The 17685-nt window shown below is 32.3% G+C and overlaps 1 protein-coding gene across 1 annotated transcript in view; it reads right to left on the reverse strand.

Moving 5' to 3' along the window:
• LOC100370369 (alpha-1,3-mannosyl-glycoprotein 2-beta-N-acetylglucosaminyltransferase-like) overlaps positions 1–17685 on the reverse strand; it is a 63339-nt gene that overhangs the window by 42990 nt on the left and 2664 nt on the right. Inside the window, exon 2 of the mRNA XM_006818445.3 lies at positions 7361–7575. Coding sequence (XP_006818508.1) covers positions 7361–7468 — 108 coding nt within the window. The 5' untranslated portion in view covers positions 7469–7575. The remainder of the gene's footprint in view (positions 1–7360; positions 7576–17685) is intronic.

Consider the following 17685-nt stretch of genomic DNA (forward strand, 5'->3'; position numbering starts at 1 on the left):
CGGTTATTAAGCATCCTTTTTTGGGGATGCCCGGTGGCCGAGGGGAAGACGTGTAGTGGCGTGAAGCTAGGCGATTAGGTGCCGTACGCGAGCGCCGGTTCGAGTCACGCACGCAGTACGTATTTACTATAATTAGACATAGTCTTTACCTTGCCGTTTATTCGGTGTTATTTGCTTACTTTACTTCCTATGTCGACAGCAACTATGAGTTTAAACATGTATAAAGTACATGCATGTGCCAAATTTGAATGAAAACTGACAAAGCATGTCCAAAAATATGCCAGTCGGCCATCTTTGATCCAATTGCGAAATAAATCGTCATGGACATGTTTCCTAGTATGTATAATCTATGTACAAAGTTTGAATGAAAACTGACAAAGCATGTCCAAAATACAACATTTTCAAAAAACAAGATGGCTGCCAGTCGGCCATTTTGAATCAAATCGCTAAATCACTGCATGTGCATATGTCCCACATAAAGTACTAGGCACATGCAAAGAATGAACAGAATCGGCCCAAGGGATACTTAGATATGAATGCTATCAATCGTGAAAATTCATAACACATATTAAGTAAATGGAATGTGGAAGTATATGCAACCATTGAAATGCCAATAAAAAAAATTAAATTAATTTAATTAAACGTTGATAATCAAGAAATGGTAATGAATTTTTTATTCTGATTTTCAAAATACCAAAAAACAAAAACTGATCTAAAAACAAAGTATCAAAGTATAACTTGTACAACTATTCTGTATGCAGAATTCCAACATCACCTTGTACATTGTACACCGGCAGGGCAGGGCAGGGCAGGGCAGGGCAGGGCAGGGCAGGGCAGGGCAGGGCAGGGCAGGGCAGGGCAGGGCAGGGCAGGGCAGGGCAGGGCAGGGCAGGGCAGGGCGGGGCGGGGCAGGGCAGGGCAGGGCAGGGCAGGGCAGGGCATAATTTAACTTCCAAGCTGGCTGGCTGTCAGCTAATTTCACCTTTTCATAAAACTTTCATAGTAAGTATCATTAATAATTGCAACTCTCTTTGAGTATCTGCTTACGTTAATAATAAGATTATGCAGATTAGTCTATTCAAATTAGATATTACTGGGATGATAGCAAACTAAGCCAGTTTTAAGCCGGCTAAATATAAAGTTACACTGAGACTGTCTGCTTTAACAACTTACACACACGTACAATGTATAAAAATACTGAATTTTAGTTTAAATACTGTAAAACACTTCATTTTAATTTAGAATTAATTTTTGCTGAAGGAATCATGATTCTGTGAAAATAAAATCTAGTGAATATACTTTTTTTTTTATATTTTACATTTAACTTGTCAAAAATCAGTGAAAATAAATTCTATAACAAAATACTCAAAGTCTTTTCAGCGAAAATTAATTCCAGTAAAATTAAAGTATTTTACTGTAGTATGAATTTGTTCTGAACACAATTCAACACGATATGAATAAAACTTAATGCTTGAATGAATTATTCCACTGGAACAGCATTTCAACAGTATTGGTATATATTAATTTTCTCTCCAGACATATAGTATGCAAAATAATGGGATCTGGGGATTTCACTGGATTTTATTGTTCACTTAATAGAACCCTCCAATGAAAGAGATGCAATCTAAGTACAATGTAGAAAACTGTCAGTATTTCATAACAACTAACAATATTACATACATTCAGGAGATGTGAGTATAATACATGCCATTCATCAGGAATGTAAAATTGCAATCTATTTCCAATTTGCATACATGTACTAATAGAAATATGATATTTGATAAATTTGGTACACTTAATTTTTACATTAATAGCAGAAATATTAAAAATTGACATAAATATATACTGGTACTTATTAAATTGGAAAGGTATTTTTGTCATTGAAAGTGAGGCATTCCTATTTCATTCCCTTTCCACGTCTAGCGAAATATAAATTCTACAAGTATTATGTAATCAAAGTTAACAAATCAAAGTAATCTTGCACCAACTAAACATGGTTTCTGATCAATGGTTTCTAGTATTTTTATTGTGTAGCCTGAACTATTTATTTGTAATCACCAAATACATTAACAAAACTTGACAGCAGATGTTTCAATGTTGTCATTACAATTGTATATTTTGTATACTTTAATAGCATACTGTTCTAACTGGCATTCCATGGTCGATTGAGAACAGGTAAAGAAATAAAATTCATGGCAGTTGAAAATTGAACATCACGAATTACCTCATGACACTTCCAATGTTTATAGTATTCACCTATGTTACAAACATGAGACATTTCGGCAGATTAATCTGCATAATTTAAAAATGTGTCAGTTTTGAACGCAAGCTAGCAACTCATTATAATACTATCGTAAATACAATGCGATATCATGGGTATTGTTGTGTTATAACCTCTGGGTATACATGTATGTATAAAATTATATAACTTATTATTTTATTATTGTAAAATCTGTATTAGAAGCCGCATTCCTAATAGAAGTTGCAACCATGATTTCTCATATGTGTAGATGCTCTAATAGAAACCGCATCCCCTCTGTTGCGTTGTACATGTACAATTTAAATAGAAGCCGCGGCTTCTGAAACAGATTTTACAATAATTTTTTTGTTCTTTTAAATCTTTATAACATGAGTCAAAATAATCTTTGTTGCACCAAATGTACAACATTGATCTGGCTTGGCTTAAAGGATAATTTTAATAATACAATGATTTTATATTGCAGCAATATTCATGCATACATACATATACATGTAGGCCATATAACCAGAGATATTCTCTATAAACTTTATTTACTTTTGGATTTTATTTTCACCGAAGAGATGGATAGTTCAATGAAAATAAAATTCACTGAATATACAGTGTACCTTTATTCCTATATTTTACACACATTTTCGAAAATCTGTGAAAATAATATCCATACAAAAATTAGTTCAAGCTAAAATAAAGTATTTTACAGTAACCCTTTAATTTTTTGTTTAATGCCACAGAGGCCATTTAGCTCAGAAGGAAATAAAATATCTGATGCCCTTTTGTATGATTTCTATGAAAAAATAAGACCACCAACCAAAATGATTGTCAGTTTGATAAAAAATAACAAAACAATAGTTTAAATAGGGGATAATAAATGTAACATACATTAATATATTTATCGCTTTCTCTTCAAGCTCAATTCACCTATGTTTATCAAGCACATTAGCACACCATACTGGATCAAATAGACTTATTGGGCTTAACATGATAGTATGGAATTTAGGAGTACATAGAATTTGGAGCATCAATCAAAATGAAGTGAATATGTGACACAAATGTGATCAAAAAGCATGAATAAATGGGTAAATAAATGCTTTCAAAGGACTATATGATATATGCAGCGATAAAAGCATACCACAAATACATGACCGTAAAAGAATTGGAGGTGTGAATACAAAAAATGACAGATTGCGTGAAAGTTACACTGAATCCGATAGCAACCAATATTAGAAGTGTAGCTAAGAGTAGATTGTCATCATTAAATCTCAGTGTGTTAAAAATTGGATTCACTCCATGAAGCTTTCACACTTGGTAAGATATATGCTATAATAAATCATGTGTCATTATAATGTCAGCACGATAACATCATTTATCTGTAATTACCATGTGGGTAATCTGAAATAGTTTCTTGTTTAATAGCAAGAATCAGATCTACATGACATAGATAAACACATGTACCTATCAAGCAAGGACAATCCTAAACTAAGTGACTATGTAACCCATGGTTACCTGGAAAAACACTATTACTACAGTAAATGCAATTTTAAAATTAAGCAAATATGAGAATACAAACATGTATAGCATTTGTCATGACATGCACCTCCCCATCACCACCACCACCACCACACACAAATTACATCATACAATAACACCCCTCTACTAACAATAAAGTGCAAAGCATCTTACCTCCTGTTAACATGAAGCGACAATAAACGCATGAAATAAATGAAAGAAAAATATGTTATTTCGGCAGCAGTTAGTTGCAAAATCTTTAGTAAGCCAAGAATATACTAATTCATGCCTAAGTACAGTGTTAGTTATATCCTATTAGTCCTTTATAATAAAAATAGTAATTATTTGTTCGTAAAATGAGCCATTCACTAAATTCTGTAGTTATAATGTTTGTGAAATACAAGTCTCACAACTTGTCACTAATTTTATCAGGACATCCAACTAAGTACAACATTTTCCATGTTTGAAGGTGGATATACATGTAGTGGCAACACACATTAAGAGTTAATTTATGAATTTAGAAGAAATACGCCTAAAATGTACCAAATTAAGTCTCATGAAAAATGATTCATTTATTCAAATTCTATTTATAAATATTTATAAAAGTTCAATGCGAATCAGCGTTCTTAATTCCCTGAGATTCCGAAAACTCAGATGCTTGGTAATGTTTGTAAAGTCTGACCCGAATATCCTGCGAATAGTGAGGAATACTGTAATATTTGACATAAATATCATATTCTACTTCATACATCAGTGGTTACAAACAATAAAATCAGATAATATAAATTTCATTTGTTAAAACACCATATATGGTACAAATGTATGTCATACGTGTTCAGCGGATTGGATTAAATATAGCATACAGGAAATTCCCCACTCTCGTGCGTTGACAGACTACTGACAATGTTTATATGATTTTTAAAGGATTTTCATCCCATCAATCAAAACCCCACACTGTTGATGTCATAACATATTACTAAGTGGTGTGGTTAGGTATTAGTGTAGTGGTCTATAGCAAATGCGATATTGCATAGATTATGCACTAATGTCTGGTCGCTGCATGCAGCTTGCGAATTTTACCAAATAACATCTCTAAAATTAATTGTAATAATAGTGGTTTTCCCGAACTTTTAGGAAATCTTGTGGTACTTGTGAAAGGTGCATGCCGAAGGTCTGCTGCAAAAATCAAAAGATTTGATTTTCAACTTGATTTTTTCTCTTTATAGTTCTATGTAGAATTAGCAATTTTTTTTAAAAGGAGATTGCATTGAGATACATGTACCTTTACTTAAATGAAATTGACTAATATGAAATGTGTATAGTGTATTATGAGGTAATTATGATACTGCAAAGTTTGCATGAAGACAGTAAGGCGCAGCGAAGGTCGATGCGAAAGTGTACTGTCTGAGTGCATACTTTGAGGTATCCTCGTAATGACGTTATTATTATACATTATTATACGCAAAATTACGGCAAAATTATGGCGTTACGGTTACTGATGTATAATAATACATGTATGAAATATGAAAATCCCCCAAAATTAACTTCATGTTTTTTGAATCACACACAATGTTTTGACGCCACTACAACACAATAACCATGTTTCTGTCCTGATTTTACGTTTGACGATGTACATACATTGTAACACAGGATCTCTAGAATTTCGGAAAATGGTTCATTGGAGATTATATAAGGGAATAGTAGACATACATGTAAGTAGCAATAAAGCCTATTCAATGAATTATGTATTTTTCAGGAAATGAATATATAGGCAATTTACGATTGGTCCTCGAAGTCTGAACTTTTGACGTCATCAACTAACAATCAGAAAAAAGCAAAGATATACTAGTAATCTGGTGACACAGCAACTAATTAGTGAATTAAAATAAATCAGTTTCAGACATCAACCAAAGTGTTTTTTTCCCATTTACATGCAAGATAAGAAGTCGTGCAAGCTTGAATGGTTTTAGTGTCTTTGTATTTGCTCTATTAGAAGCATGGCGGCACTATGATGATGGCGCAGTTATTATAATAGCACAACTTGTTACGAAAGACTTCTAGAGCTTCAATTCGAATGCTTCCTTCATCGCCAACATTTAAATTTGGTTACAACAAATTGTCACTTTCACTACCAATGGTTGAGAGTAATTTCAAACCAAAGATTATAGTCATTATTTAAAAAACATATCATCACCCAAAGAAAGATATTAAAATATATTGTCTTGTCATATTGTATAGAAAACTTCATAGTATTAGGGACGACGTCAAAAGATCAATGTCGGATAAAAAACTTAATTCCTTTAGTTTTTTTTAAAACCCCCCCAACCCCCCACTGAAACTTAATTGATAAATATTGGTCATGGCATCAGACTACATTCACCATTAAATACAAATTGATAATCTGACAGTAGTATGGCATAGCAGTTGGTTGTCGAGTGGGTGTAAAAAGACCAAACCATTTTCTCGTCTTGGATGTTTGTTTTTTTCATTTTCTGTTATTTCTGTCCATGATTGGATAGAACTACAAATACTCCAAGATTTTTTTGACTTCATTTAAAAATAAAATCGTTTTTGTAGCATGGAAACTTTTTGAGGTCAAAACCCCCTCACCCCCAATCTAAAGCAATCGACATCGACCTGTGACTAAAACAATTTAATAAATTAGCAGAAACCTAATGATTGGTGCAACTCTGGACGTAACTAATCATATCAGTTCATAGAGAAAAAAATCAATATTACCCCGGGTAATTATAGATAATTATTGCATAAGTGTTGCAGAAATGTACAGAAATGAAAATATACAATACAGTCTTAACAGAGTCTTTGGAATTTTTATTTTTTTTATTTTGCTATACATGCAAATTTTTCAGATATATTAAAATGTGATATCGGCATTAACCAATGTATATTATAGAGTTGATACTTTAAGGAAAAAGTAAAACATCTCCTAGTCAATTAGAAAATTTCTTTGCGATTTTTTTTATAATTCTGGATAAATAAAGCAATGTGTCAAGCGCTACACTAGTCATGGATATTTAACCATTTCACCACCAGACTTTCTCGCCCAAATTTTTCTGCACATTTTTTTTTATTCTTCAATATTTCTGGAAATGAACCTTAATTTTCAAGCCAACGGACAAAATTTGAGTCAATTTTCAGTTTTTATGAAAAAAAATTGTCTATTTTCGTCCTAATCTTCTGAAAGAAATTGCAGACTATAAATGGGACAATTTTATGAATTTGTGACGAAAAGAGGAAACTGGTGGTGAAAAAAAACAAAACAAAAACAGGCCATAGATATATATGTAGAAATAAACAGTTCAAGTTTTTGTCCTATCATAAAACATAGGTGATACGATAAAACATGTTCTAACCTCCTGCATACAACTGGGAATCCACTTACACTCTGAAAACTGTATTGATCAATCTTATGAACATTTTTTTTTTACATGTATTGCACAATGTACAATGACTGTGTTAAAAGCAATTCAGTAAATGACACAAATCTTTTCTCTTTCGATGCATACCACTGATTCACATGAACCATGCAGTGCGTGCACACAAGAATAAAAATACATAATTAAGTACATTACTTACCCCTTTAGTTTGCTTACTGTTAATAAAAACATAGTACATGACAATGTTCCAGCAAAGAAACAATGCAGCACCAATTATGTAAATCTTCCTCCACCTCATTGTAATCATTGTTGGACACTGATCAGCGGATTACTGTATAACCATGATGATGTAATTTAAAGCCAGAAACCGTTCGATGATATTATAAAACTATAACGATGAAATGTGTACAAAGTCTGGAATAAAAACAATTAGTGTTAATCATGATTGTTTCACTGGAGTGTTCATACCAGACATCAAACCTTTGCCTCATGCTTAAATATTTTGTCCCAGGGTTTTTTTAATCATGAGACAAATTGTCTCACAAAAACGTAAGAAAATACAAGTGACAACTCATAAAATGTCCTAAATATAGTGTAACTTAGCGTAACTCATATCAATTTATCTACAAATAAGATGACCCCCCCCCCCCCGTCCTCCATCTCCTCCAAGGTTAAAAGTTTAAAAACTTTCTGCTTTATTGTAGATATCAGAAATTCTGATAACATATCAATTGGTCTGGAAGTGAACAGTACTTGTTATGTATAAGTAAATAATTAAACATGATTTAGACAATAGTCATGCAGAACACAACACATAACATACAACTTCTCACTGAAATTGACGTGGACAATGATGCTTGCATAATTTCGATGATGATTTTTAAAAGTAACTTTTAATCTATCCAGAACAAGTCATCAAACGTGAAACCAACTTTAAAGGGAAACCGGTCAATCCCATGGATTGCACCAAGTGCTCATGGGTAATTAACTCTGCCTCTGTCCACTAAGTAAATGAATGCTTATCTTTCCCCCTGTCCCGCTAATCCCACAAATCAACAACTGATATAAACATCCTTTGAACGGATTACAATTTGCTTGTTTAAATATAACATAACAATTGAATTTCAAACCAAGTACACGTTATTTGCGTCAAATACAGAGCTAGCTTCATCTGCCATGATTTGAAACATCGCGTGCTCCTAAATATATACATCGACGGGCAAATATAACGCGAAACTAGAATCATTCAAGTTGATGATAGCTCACCAGATATTAAACACAAAACAAGTTTATTTGTCTGTTTTCATTGCATCGGTCTATTGACAGTACTAATCTTGTATACATTAAAACTGAGAGCGAAACTTATTACACGGAAATTCCCCGTGATAAAATAACAAAATCATTAGTAATATATAGCTTGTATCTCGTGTGAGATTTGAGTTCTTGTGGTCTGGCAGGCGAACGTGGGGTTGAGTTTACAGACAAAATCATTTGAATGGCGAGAAAGATGAGCGTGTTTAGTCAAAACAATTTTAACGTCCAATCTACAGCGTTGTAATTATTACAAAGTCGACGTTGTTTCAATATATGGCGCGACTACAACTACTGGTTATGCTGCCAAAACAAATATATCAAGCAATATCAAGTGTCTTGAACAGACATCAGCATCAAACGGCCCTTTTCAGGGCCAAAATAAGAATCCCAAAACAGAATATAAATATACACACACACACACTTGATTTAATTTTCTTGACATATATGCAACACATGAATGAAAATGATCTATTATAAAAGATATGACTGCCTGTGACGTGTTGTCTGGACACCGTTTCGTCCTGCAGACAAATACAGAAACAAAAACTGACTTATTTTCTTGTGCCAGGACTTGGTTGTTCATGCATTTCATGCATGGCGTATTTACTTTATGTACTCTGACACTGATTTGTGCTGTGGAAACATTTAATTTCACGGTTTTGAGCTGTCCAAGTATTTCGTGAAAAAATAAAAACAAAAAGGTAACACCGCATGAAACAGTCTGCCAATGTCTTGTTGATATCTGAAATTTGCAACCTCTAACAGAACGGTTATTTCCTGCACGCCTACCAGTATTTAGTACACAACTACCATTTGCAGCTCACTGCACCCCTCATTTTTTTCCAGACGGTCTAGAAAGTTATACTATAAGTATCAACCCTTAGAAAACACAAGTGTTTGCCATACGATCAAAAGGAAAAATGTCCATAAACTAATAACCAACATCGTTTTGGCCATACGAATCAGTTCAGTTCATCAAAAAAAAAAATCACCTGGTGACAAAACACACTCAACATAGTTAATGTAATATGCATTTATTTTTTTTATTTTGTTGGTAACTAAAGTATATGCTAAAAGAAGTTTCAAATAAAAACGAACACAACTGTATCGCTTAGTAGAAAATGATCACGGTAGCGCAATCCGATCATGCTGCGTTTCACAATTGATTATTACTTGGTAGTGATTATTAATAAGGTACAAAAACTAAATTCGTCGAAATGTTATGAAATGCAAGTAAAATTCAACATAGTTGCATCATAAGCGAATGATTCCGGTCGCATGTAAATGCTCGATGCGATACTTTGGTCAAATCGCTAATCAACCAATCAAAATACTGGGTGATGCCAACGTGTTCAAATTACCATAGCTCATTCAACACGGAAGAGATGTTCTAGTACAATTTTTTACATTTGATTTTGATAGGAGAACGTCATGATTTGTTAAAAAAAATTAGTTGTTTTCAAAGATAAACTGAAGATTTGAAGACTAATGTAACATTATTTATGGTGATAACAGCTCATTGTCGAAACGAAGACAATAAACATCGTACTCTTGGAGAGGTGTCAATGATTACGGTAAAACTTGTAAGATCGTGGGTCAGGGGCGAGTGTTGTTTTGACTTAGGTATTACGTTTTGCATTCCAACAGGACATTTTCATGGTTTTAATTTCGCGCTTTTGGACTCACCGCAAAATTAAAAGCACGCGAATAATTTCTACTTCTACAGTTATTGAAATGGGTATCCGAGGGCCCGTAACCTAATGTTATTGACATTATTTACTGTTTTATATCGTCATGTCCCAGTGTTACCGATGCTTAGACCACAGGCAAACCATGTAACGATAATGCTGTTTGTAAACCAACAAGCTTTGTAGATTAAATAAACATCTAGGGGATTTACATTTTCTTTTACTCAAACTGTGGTTGACAGGCATTTTGCATATATTAGCCGCCATTTTAAACTCGTAATTTTTACTTGTCGTGACGTTTCGACCGAAAACAACACAATTTATACATCAAAAGCCCAACCAGATGAGTGTAATCGTTAGCGTACATATTCATGCTCTTGTGGATATGTATTTGGAACCACAGCTTGATCTCCAAACATCGTAAATGGCACATTTCACGGAGCTCCCGCCACGATGTAAGCGGCTTGGTTCGGATTAGCATACTAATACGGTGGCCATCTTGCCCCTTATTTATAGTATCGGTTCTCCTTTAAGCTATCCATCTCTTTAATGACTCAACTATTAACAAGTCATCCCTGTTGGTTTAATAAGTAAGCAAAATTGAAATGAGCCAGCCATTTTGAAACAAAAAATGAAATGTAGTTGTCAAATTTGATTGCAATTCCCATAGTTATGGTCCTGTACCAAGATTTACAATGGATGTCTGTGTAACTAAGATCTGGGTCGTAATGGCAGAAATGCTACGATTCAGTCAACATATTATCAAACCATTGAGATGCATACGTGTGAGATCATGTATGACTAATACACTCAAACTGTACATGTACATATAAAACATGTTTTTGAAATGCTCTCATCCCTTGGCTATTACATGTGCATGTATCACCAACTGTTCATCGTCTAATAACCGCTGGACTGAATTAATGACATTATCAAAAATTCATAGAAGATTTGGTGAATATCAGTTGTTTTTGACTTGATTTTCCAGGACGCAGATGTTTTGATGTTTTCAGTTGCTTTGAGCTTGTTGTGTATAAATAGTCAATGTAAATAAAAAATGTAAATACAATATTTGCGAGAAACAAAAATCTTGCAGCATCCCCCTCCCCATGGACAGTCCCTAATATTGCAAAGTCACCAGTTGTGACTTTTAAATCTTATTTATTAGGATTCCTACATAAACTTAAAGACATAATTATGCTTTCTTTTGTCCTGATTACATAAATTCTCTTACTAATATTTTATGGGTATATTTGTAAGTGTACATGTACATGTATGTAACATGCAAAGTAAACAAAATTATCCAGATGATTTTAAATTTGTTAAAAATGAGCCAAAATGCTCTGACACTATACTTTTTGGATCTATTTGATGGTTGGAATTGCAAGCCAGTTATAAAAGTTCAATAAAATTATGAACATATATTTTTCGAGAATATCCCCAATCGTAATAAAATGCCCATTGCGAAGTGTCATGTGTATACAACATAAAATTTAAACATAATACAGTACTGTAACACACACAGTATTTTGTTTCATGATATCCCCAATCGTGATAAAATGCCCATTGCAGAGTGTCATGTGTATACAACATAAAATTTAAACATAATACAGTACTGTAACACACACAGTATTTTGTTTCATGATATCCCCAATCGTGATAAAATGCCCATTGCGGAGTGTCATGTGTATACAACATAAAATTTAAACATAATACAGTACTGTAACACACACAGTATTTTGTTTCATGATATCCCCAATCGTGATAAAATGCCCATTGCAGAGTGTCATGTGTATACAACATAAAATTTAAACATAATACAGTACTGTAACACACACAGTATTTTGTTTCATGATATCCCCAATCGTGATAAAATGCCCATTGCAAAGTGTCATGTGTATACAACATAAAATTTAAACATAATACAGTACTGTAACACACACAGTATTTTGTTTCATGATACATGTACCATACAACTATATCTCAATAATTGTGATTCATGACCAACTTCATAAAAAAAATGGTTTTACCTTCAGGAGATACAGCTAGACAAAAAATTTTATGAAAATGGCTGTCAGTTGGCTAAATTTTGATGAAAACAAAAAAATAACTGAAAACAACATTTAACCCATTATATCTTTGTACAAAACCTAAATCTGTACAATCATCTCTGTAAAATGAGCAGAACACTTGTAAAAACAAAATGGCCACCAGTCCACCATTTTTAATTGAATCACAAAGAAAAATGACATACATCAGTAACCCACCACGACTGATGTCAATGCCTAGTTTGAATGAAATCAGTCAAGGCATGCCCCAAGAAACGATTGATGAAATGTTCAAATGTTGATTTTTGATGTTTTTTTTTAAAAAAATGACCGCCAGTCAAACAAAGGTCAACCAAATCAAAAATAAATCAATGTGCAGATGTCTCCTATTATGACTTGTCTTTGTACCACCTTTGAAGAAAAACTTAAGGTACCCAAAACATAAGTCCTCGTTTTGGACTACGTCCGACGGGGACTAATTAAAGAGAGAAGCGTCTGGCAAGCGTTTCAAATATTTTGGGAATCTGAATAACGTATTATAGAGACCATATAGTTTGTGTTATGTGTTACGACGTGACGTGAAAACCGATTAAATTAATTGTTTTGAATTATGCTGTCTAAAGTTCATGAACTGTTTTGTGATTGGTCTTGACTTCACACTTCTGTGGTTTTTTCTTGCAATTTGATCTGCATAATAAGTGGGCTGTCAATATTTTGTGACCAGGTATTTTTAATGTTTAAACCACATAATATGACATAATGAGTAATTATGACAATCTCAATAACTCAAATAGACAGAACGTGGAGAGTTCCATGGCAATAGATGTCAGCACTTCAACCGACTTTATCAACCACTATACAAGTTACTATGATTGTGCAGTACACAGTTGATCACGGCGACCAGCTACGCCTGGAGAGATAAATTGGTGTATATTTTGTATCTAACTCAACCCTATACAATAAACTTGATAATATGGTCCACTCCTCCTTGAGAAATAAATACATGAGTGGCAATTTAGTCAATGTACGCTGACCAGCAAGTTCCCCTTCATATGTTACAAAAGGTATTTGAGTTTGAAAATGAGAAGTTAAGAGGAGCCTCGTTTTAAAATAAATAAAAATAAAATTGGAGTAGATTGGGATTGAAACCCATTTTTTCAGTTAAAAATTGTATTTTGTAGATAATAGCATAACAAATAATATTGATGTACCAACAAATGATTTTGGGACTGAAAATAGCAGGCATTTCACAGGCACTATAATTGAATTCCTGACACTGCACGTTTTCAATATTTTAAACAAGCATTGTATATGTAAATATTCATATTATTAACTTCCTATCAAAAATCAAGCAAAATTTATCATCAAACGTTGCAAAGTATGTGTACGTCATCTCTTTCAACAATTTATTTAATGAACAAGAAAAAAACTGCGTGCCTACAAACATTTTTTGTGATTACTGGGAACAGAATTTATTTTATCCACCTGTCTCATTAGAAAACTTTTTATATTAAACCTAAAACATGTACATTCGGACTGCAAATGTGCTTATTTTGAAATCCTGCTTTCAGTAAATATAATAAGATAGCATATGGTATGGAAACTCATTGTATATACATGTACAAAATGGAACGTGTAACACCATCTGTAGTATTGATAATAATTATACTGGAAAATAATTTATTTTCGCTTGGAATTAATTTTTGCTATTTTTGCTGAAGGAATGATTCAGTAAAAATAAAATCCACCGAATATACCCTTTTCCTATTTTTTAGATTCAACTGGTCAAAAATCACTAAAAGTAAATTGCCATACAAAACACCCAAAAAGTCTTTTCAGCAAAAATTAATTCCAGCTAAAATAAAATATTTTACAGTATTTGAGTAATAATAATTTTATTTATTAATAAGGTGATTCATTACATCAGAATACAGTAAATGAAACAGAGAAGAGATGTGATTCTATTCTAATACAGCAAATATGGTGGAGCCTATTAGAAAAAAAAAAAAAAAACTTTAATTAAGTGAAACGATGGTACAGTGGTTAACATGTTTACCTTGCATCAGGCAGATACTGGGTTTGATTTTCCCAGCAAATTGTTTACTCAGCAATCTAAGCCCTGCTTTCCAAACACATGGTGATGTTTTGGAGACAAGCTTGCATATAGAAGCGCAGAACTGAAATATTTGTCATGATTTGATTTGATTTCTGGAGAATTCCTATTATTTTTGAAACTTTCTGGCGAATCTGACCTGGATCCGCCCTTAGATCTGCACGTGCTGAAAACAACATGCATAGAACTGTGTGTACCCGAGTATTTAAAAAATAATGAAAAGTTATCACATGTTCTATGTACAATAATTATACAATACTGAGTTGAAAAATTCCTTACATTATGCAGGAAAGAATCAAGCATCAGTCGTAAAAATCAAATCATTTGATTTTGAGCTTGAATATCTGTTTTTTATAGAATAATATTGAAATACCTGTCCAAAATTAACCCTCATTAAATATTTATAGCACAGTATTACGCATTGAAATACCCCAAAAATACTTTCAAATCTGTTGAATATTTTAACACTACAATACTACAGGCTTTGTTTGTTCTTTGTTTTTGTGTTCGATTTCATGCAAAAACTGAAATCTAAAGAAATTCAAAAAATGGCTCACTGTAAAATACTAAATTTTCGCTTGGAATTAATTTTCGCTATTTTCGTTGAAGGCATGATTCAGTGAAAATAAAATCCAGCAAATACTATATCTTTTTCCTATATTTTACATTCAACTTGTCAAAAATCATTGAAAATAGATTCCAAACAAAACACCCAATAAGCCTTTCGGCAAAAATTAATTCTAGCTAAAATACAGTATTTGGCAGTATTTAAACATCCTTCATGTTTGTCAGTAATGGAATAGCATAACCTTTGACATGAATATTATCAATGGCAATTGTGGGACAAGTAGTCACAGCTTGCACCTTCAGAATACAAAAGTGAACATTTTTTACGATTAAAAAAATAATAATAATTATAATAATAATACAAATATTTTTTTTCCAAAATATCTTTTTTTTCAAACATTTTGGTCAAGACTATGTAGCCAGTAAAGATAATTTAACAACTTGGTTTAAATTGATAAAAATATAAGATCAAAATATTGGAGAGTAAAAATATGATATTCAAAGCATTAAGTACATTATCTCATTAATATCTAGCAAAGTAATTTTTACAGGACAAATTATTTTTATCTACTGTGAGAAAAGAACATATTTTGGTGTCAAAGGTCAAACTGATTTGGATTCAATCATACCACCTGAATATATTTTAGTTTAATATCAGCCATATACTAGTATATTAATTAAATATATCAATATATTTAATAATATATTTCATGCAAAGGTATGTTGTAAAGCACATTATTTAACTGGGCTGGGTCAGGTCAGGTCGGGTCGGGTCAGGTCAGGTCGGGTCGGGTCGGGTCAGGTCAGGTCGGGTCGGGTCGGGTCAGGTACAAGTTGTGGAATGAATCAGATTTAATGAGTTAGTCGTAAAAAAGTTGTAAAGTAATAGTTTATAATATATTCGCTGGAATTTATTTTTCCTATTTTGATAATTTAACCAAATTCACTGGGATTTAAAGAATTTATTAGTAAAATAATGAATTTTATTTTAATTATGCATAGATTTAATACAGCAGATTTTATTAATAAGTAAACAAAAACAAAATTATTATAACGCAGTGAATAATTAATGAATTTACAGCAGTTGAGTTTTATTTTTGATAAAGTGAGAAAATAACAGTAAGCTTTCAAAACAGTATTATGTAATAGTAACTGTTCTATGGTCAGTTGATTTTAAATGACAAAGTTATACCCACATGTACGGATCTGAATGCAGACATTCTAGTATCATTTTATGTTTTTACATATACACATATCATTGCTAAGGTCCATTTTTATTCAGTTACACAAAATATAAACATAATTATAAATAATTATTTCAATCAATCAAATCATATAAATCTGTATTTTTATAAAATAACATTAGGTCTAAAATTAACAAAGAAATATTATAGAAAAATACATAAAAATATGCAAATTATTCCCCTATAAATTTTGGTTTTTAAAAATACATATACACGAAATATCAGCAAACCAAACATATGGAAGAACTTGCATATAATAACTCGAGAGGAAGTATTGATTATTTTATTAAATTCATTGGATTTAAAACTGGTGGTAATTTATAGTGGTAATTTCAATGGGAATGATTTTACAGTACAAATAGTCATTGTATAAACATCAATAAAACCCGGTTTGAGTGTTAACACTTCACAAGTGTGCATATGGAATACTATATATAATACCAGTACGCTGTACAATAAAAAACTTTATTTTAGCTTAAATTAATTTTTGCTGAAAAGATTTTTTGAGTGTTTTGTATGGAGTATATTTTCACTGAATTTTGATGATTGAATTTAAAATATAGAAAAAAGCTTTATTCACTGAATTTTATCCAACTGGGAAAATTAAATATTTTACAGTATTCATAGTACCCAACACATCAACATGATATATTAATTTAAAGCGTGGTGGTCGTCATGCACCGATTTTCGATTTTCATGTAAATAAACAATGTATTTTACACGCGTTGTATACGTCGCTATGAGTCCCGTATCGAACAGGACGCGGCACGCCGACTGCCGCCCTTTAAAATGCTTTATTTTTTGGAAAACTCAAAAATATGCATCTGTGAAAATTTCACTGTGGGTTCTTTAGGTAGGAAAGACAGGGATACATGTACATGTTATTGTCATAAAATATATACCCTGTTGACACCACTTGTCATACAAATTTCTACCAGCAAAAGTTATAACAGTTTTAAATTGGTATTCCAAATATACTACAAAACATCCTTTTCTAGAAAATAAAGCAAAAGTTAACGTTTATCAATATCATAAAATAAACCCTGTATAATTTTTTCAATATTTTTTGTATAGAATTTATCAAGACCTGAATCAATGGGAAATTCTGCAAATTGTGTTTAATATTAACAAAATTATAGGAAAAAATATGGAAATTTTTTCACCACCAGTTCCCTCTTTTCATCACAAATTTACAAAATCATCCTGTTTATAGTCTGCAATTTCCTTCAGAAGATTGGAAGAAAAATAACCAAATATGTTGAGTGAAAATTGACTCAAATTTTGTCTGTCGGCTTCAAAATTAGTGTTCATTTCCAGAAATATTGAAGAATATAAGAAAAAAGTGCAGAAATAATTGGCTAGAAATTCTGGTGGTGAAAAGGTTAACATAGAAAATGATGCATTCAAAGTTTATTGGGTTATTAGACAGAAATTGCATAGACTTCAACAGCAAGATTTACCTCGTTAAAACAACAGAATTTAATGGGACAGCAGCTTGAGCTATCAAAATGACCATACATGTATAAATACAGCCCTACCTAACGAGAAAC

The sequence above is a fragment of the Saccoglossus kowalevskii genome, chromosome 21, assembly GCF_978046115.1.
Source record: "Saccoglossus kowalevskii chromosome 21, keSacKowa6.1, whole genome shotgun sequence".
NCBI lineage: Eukaryota > Metazoa > Hemichordata > Enteropneusta > Harrimaniidae > Saccoglossus > Saccoglossus kowalevskii.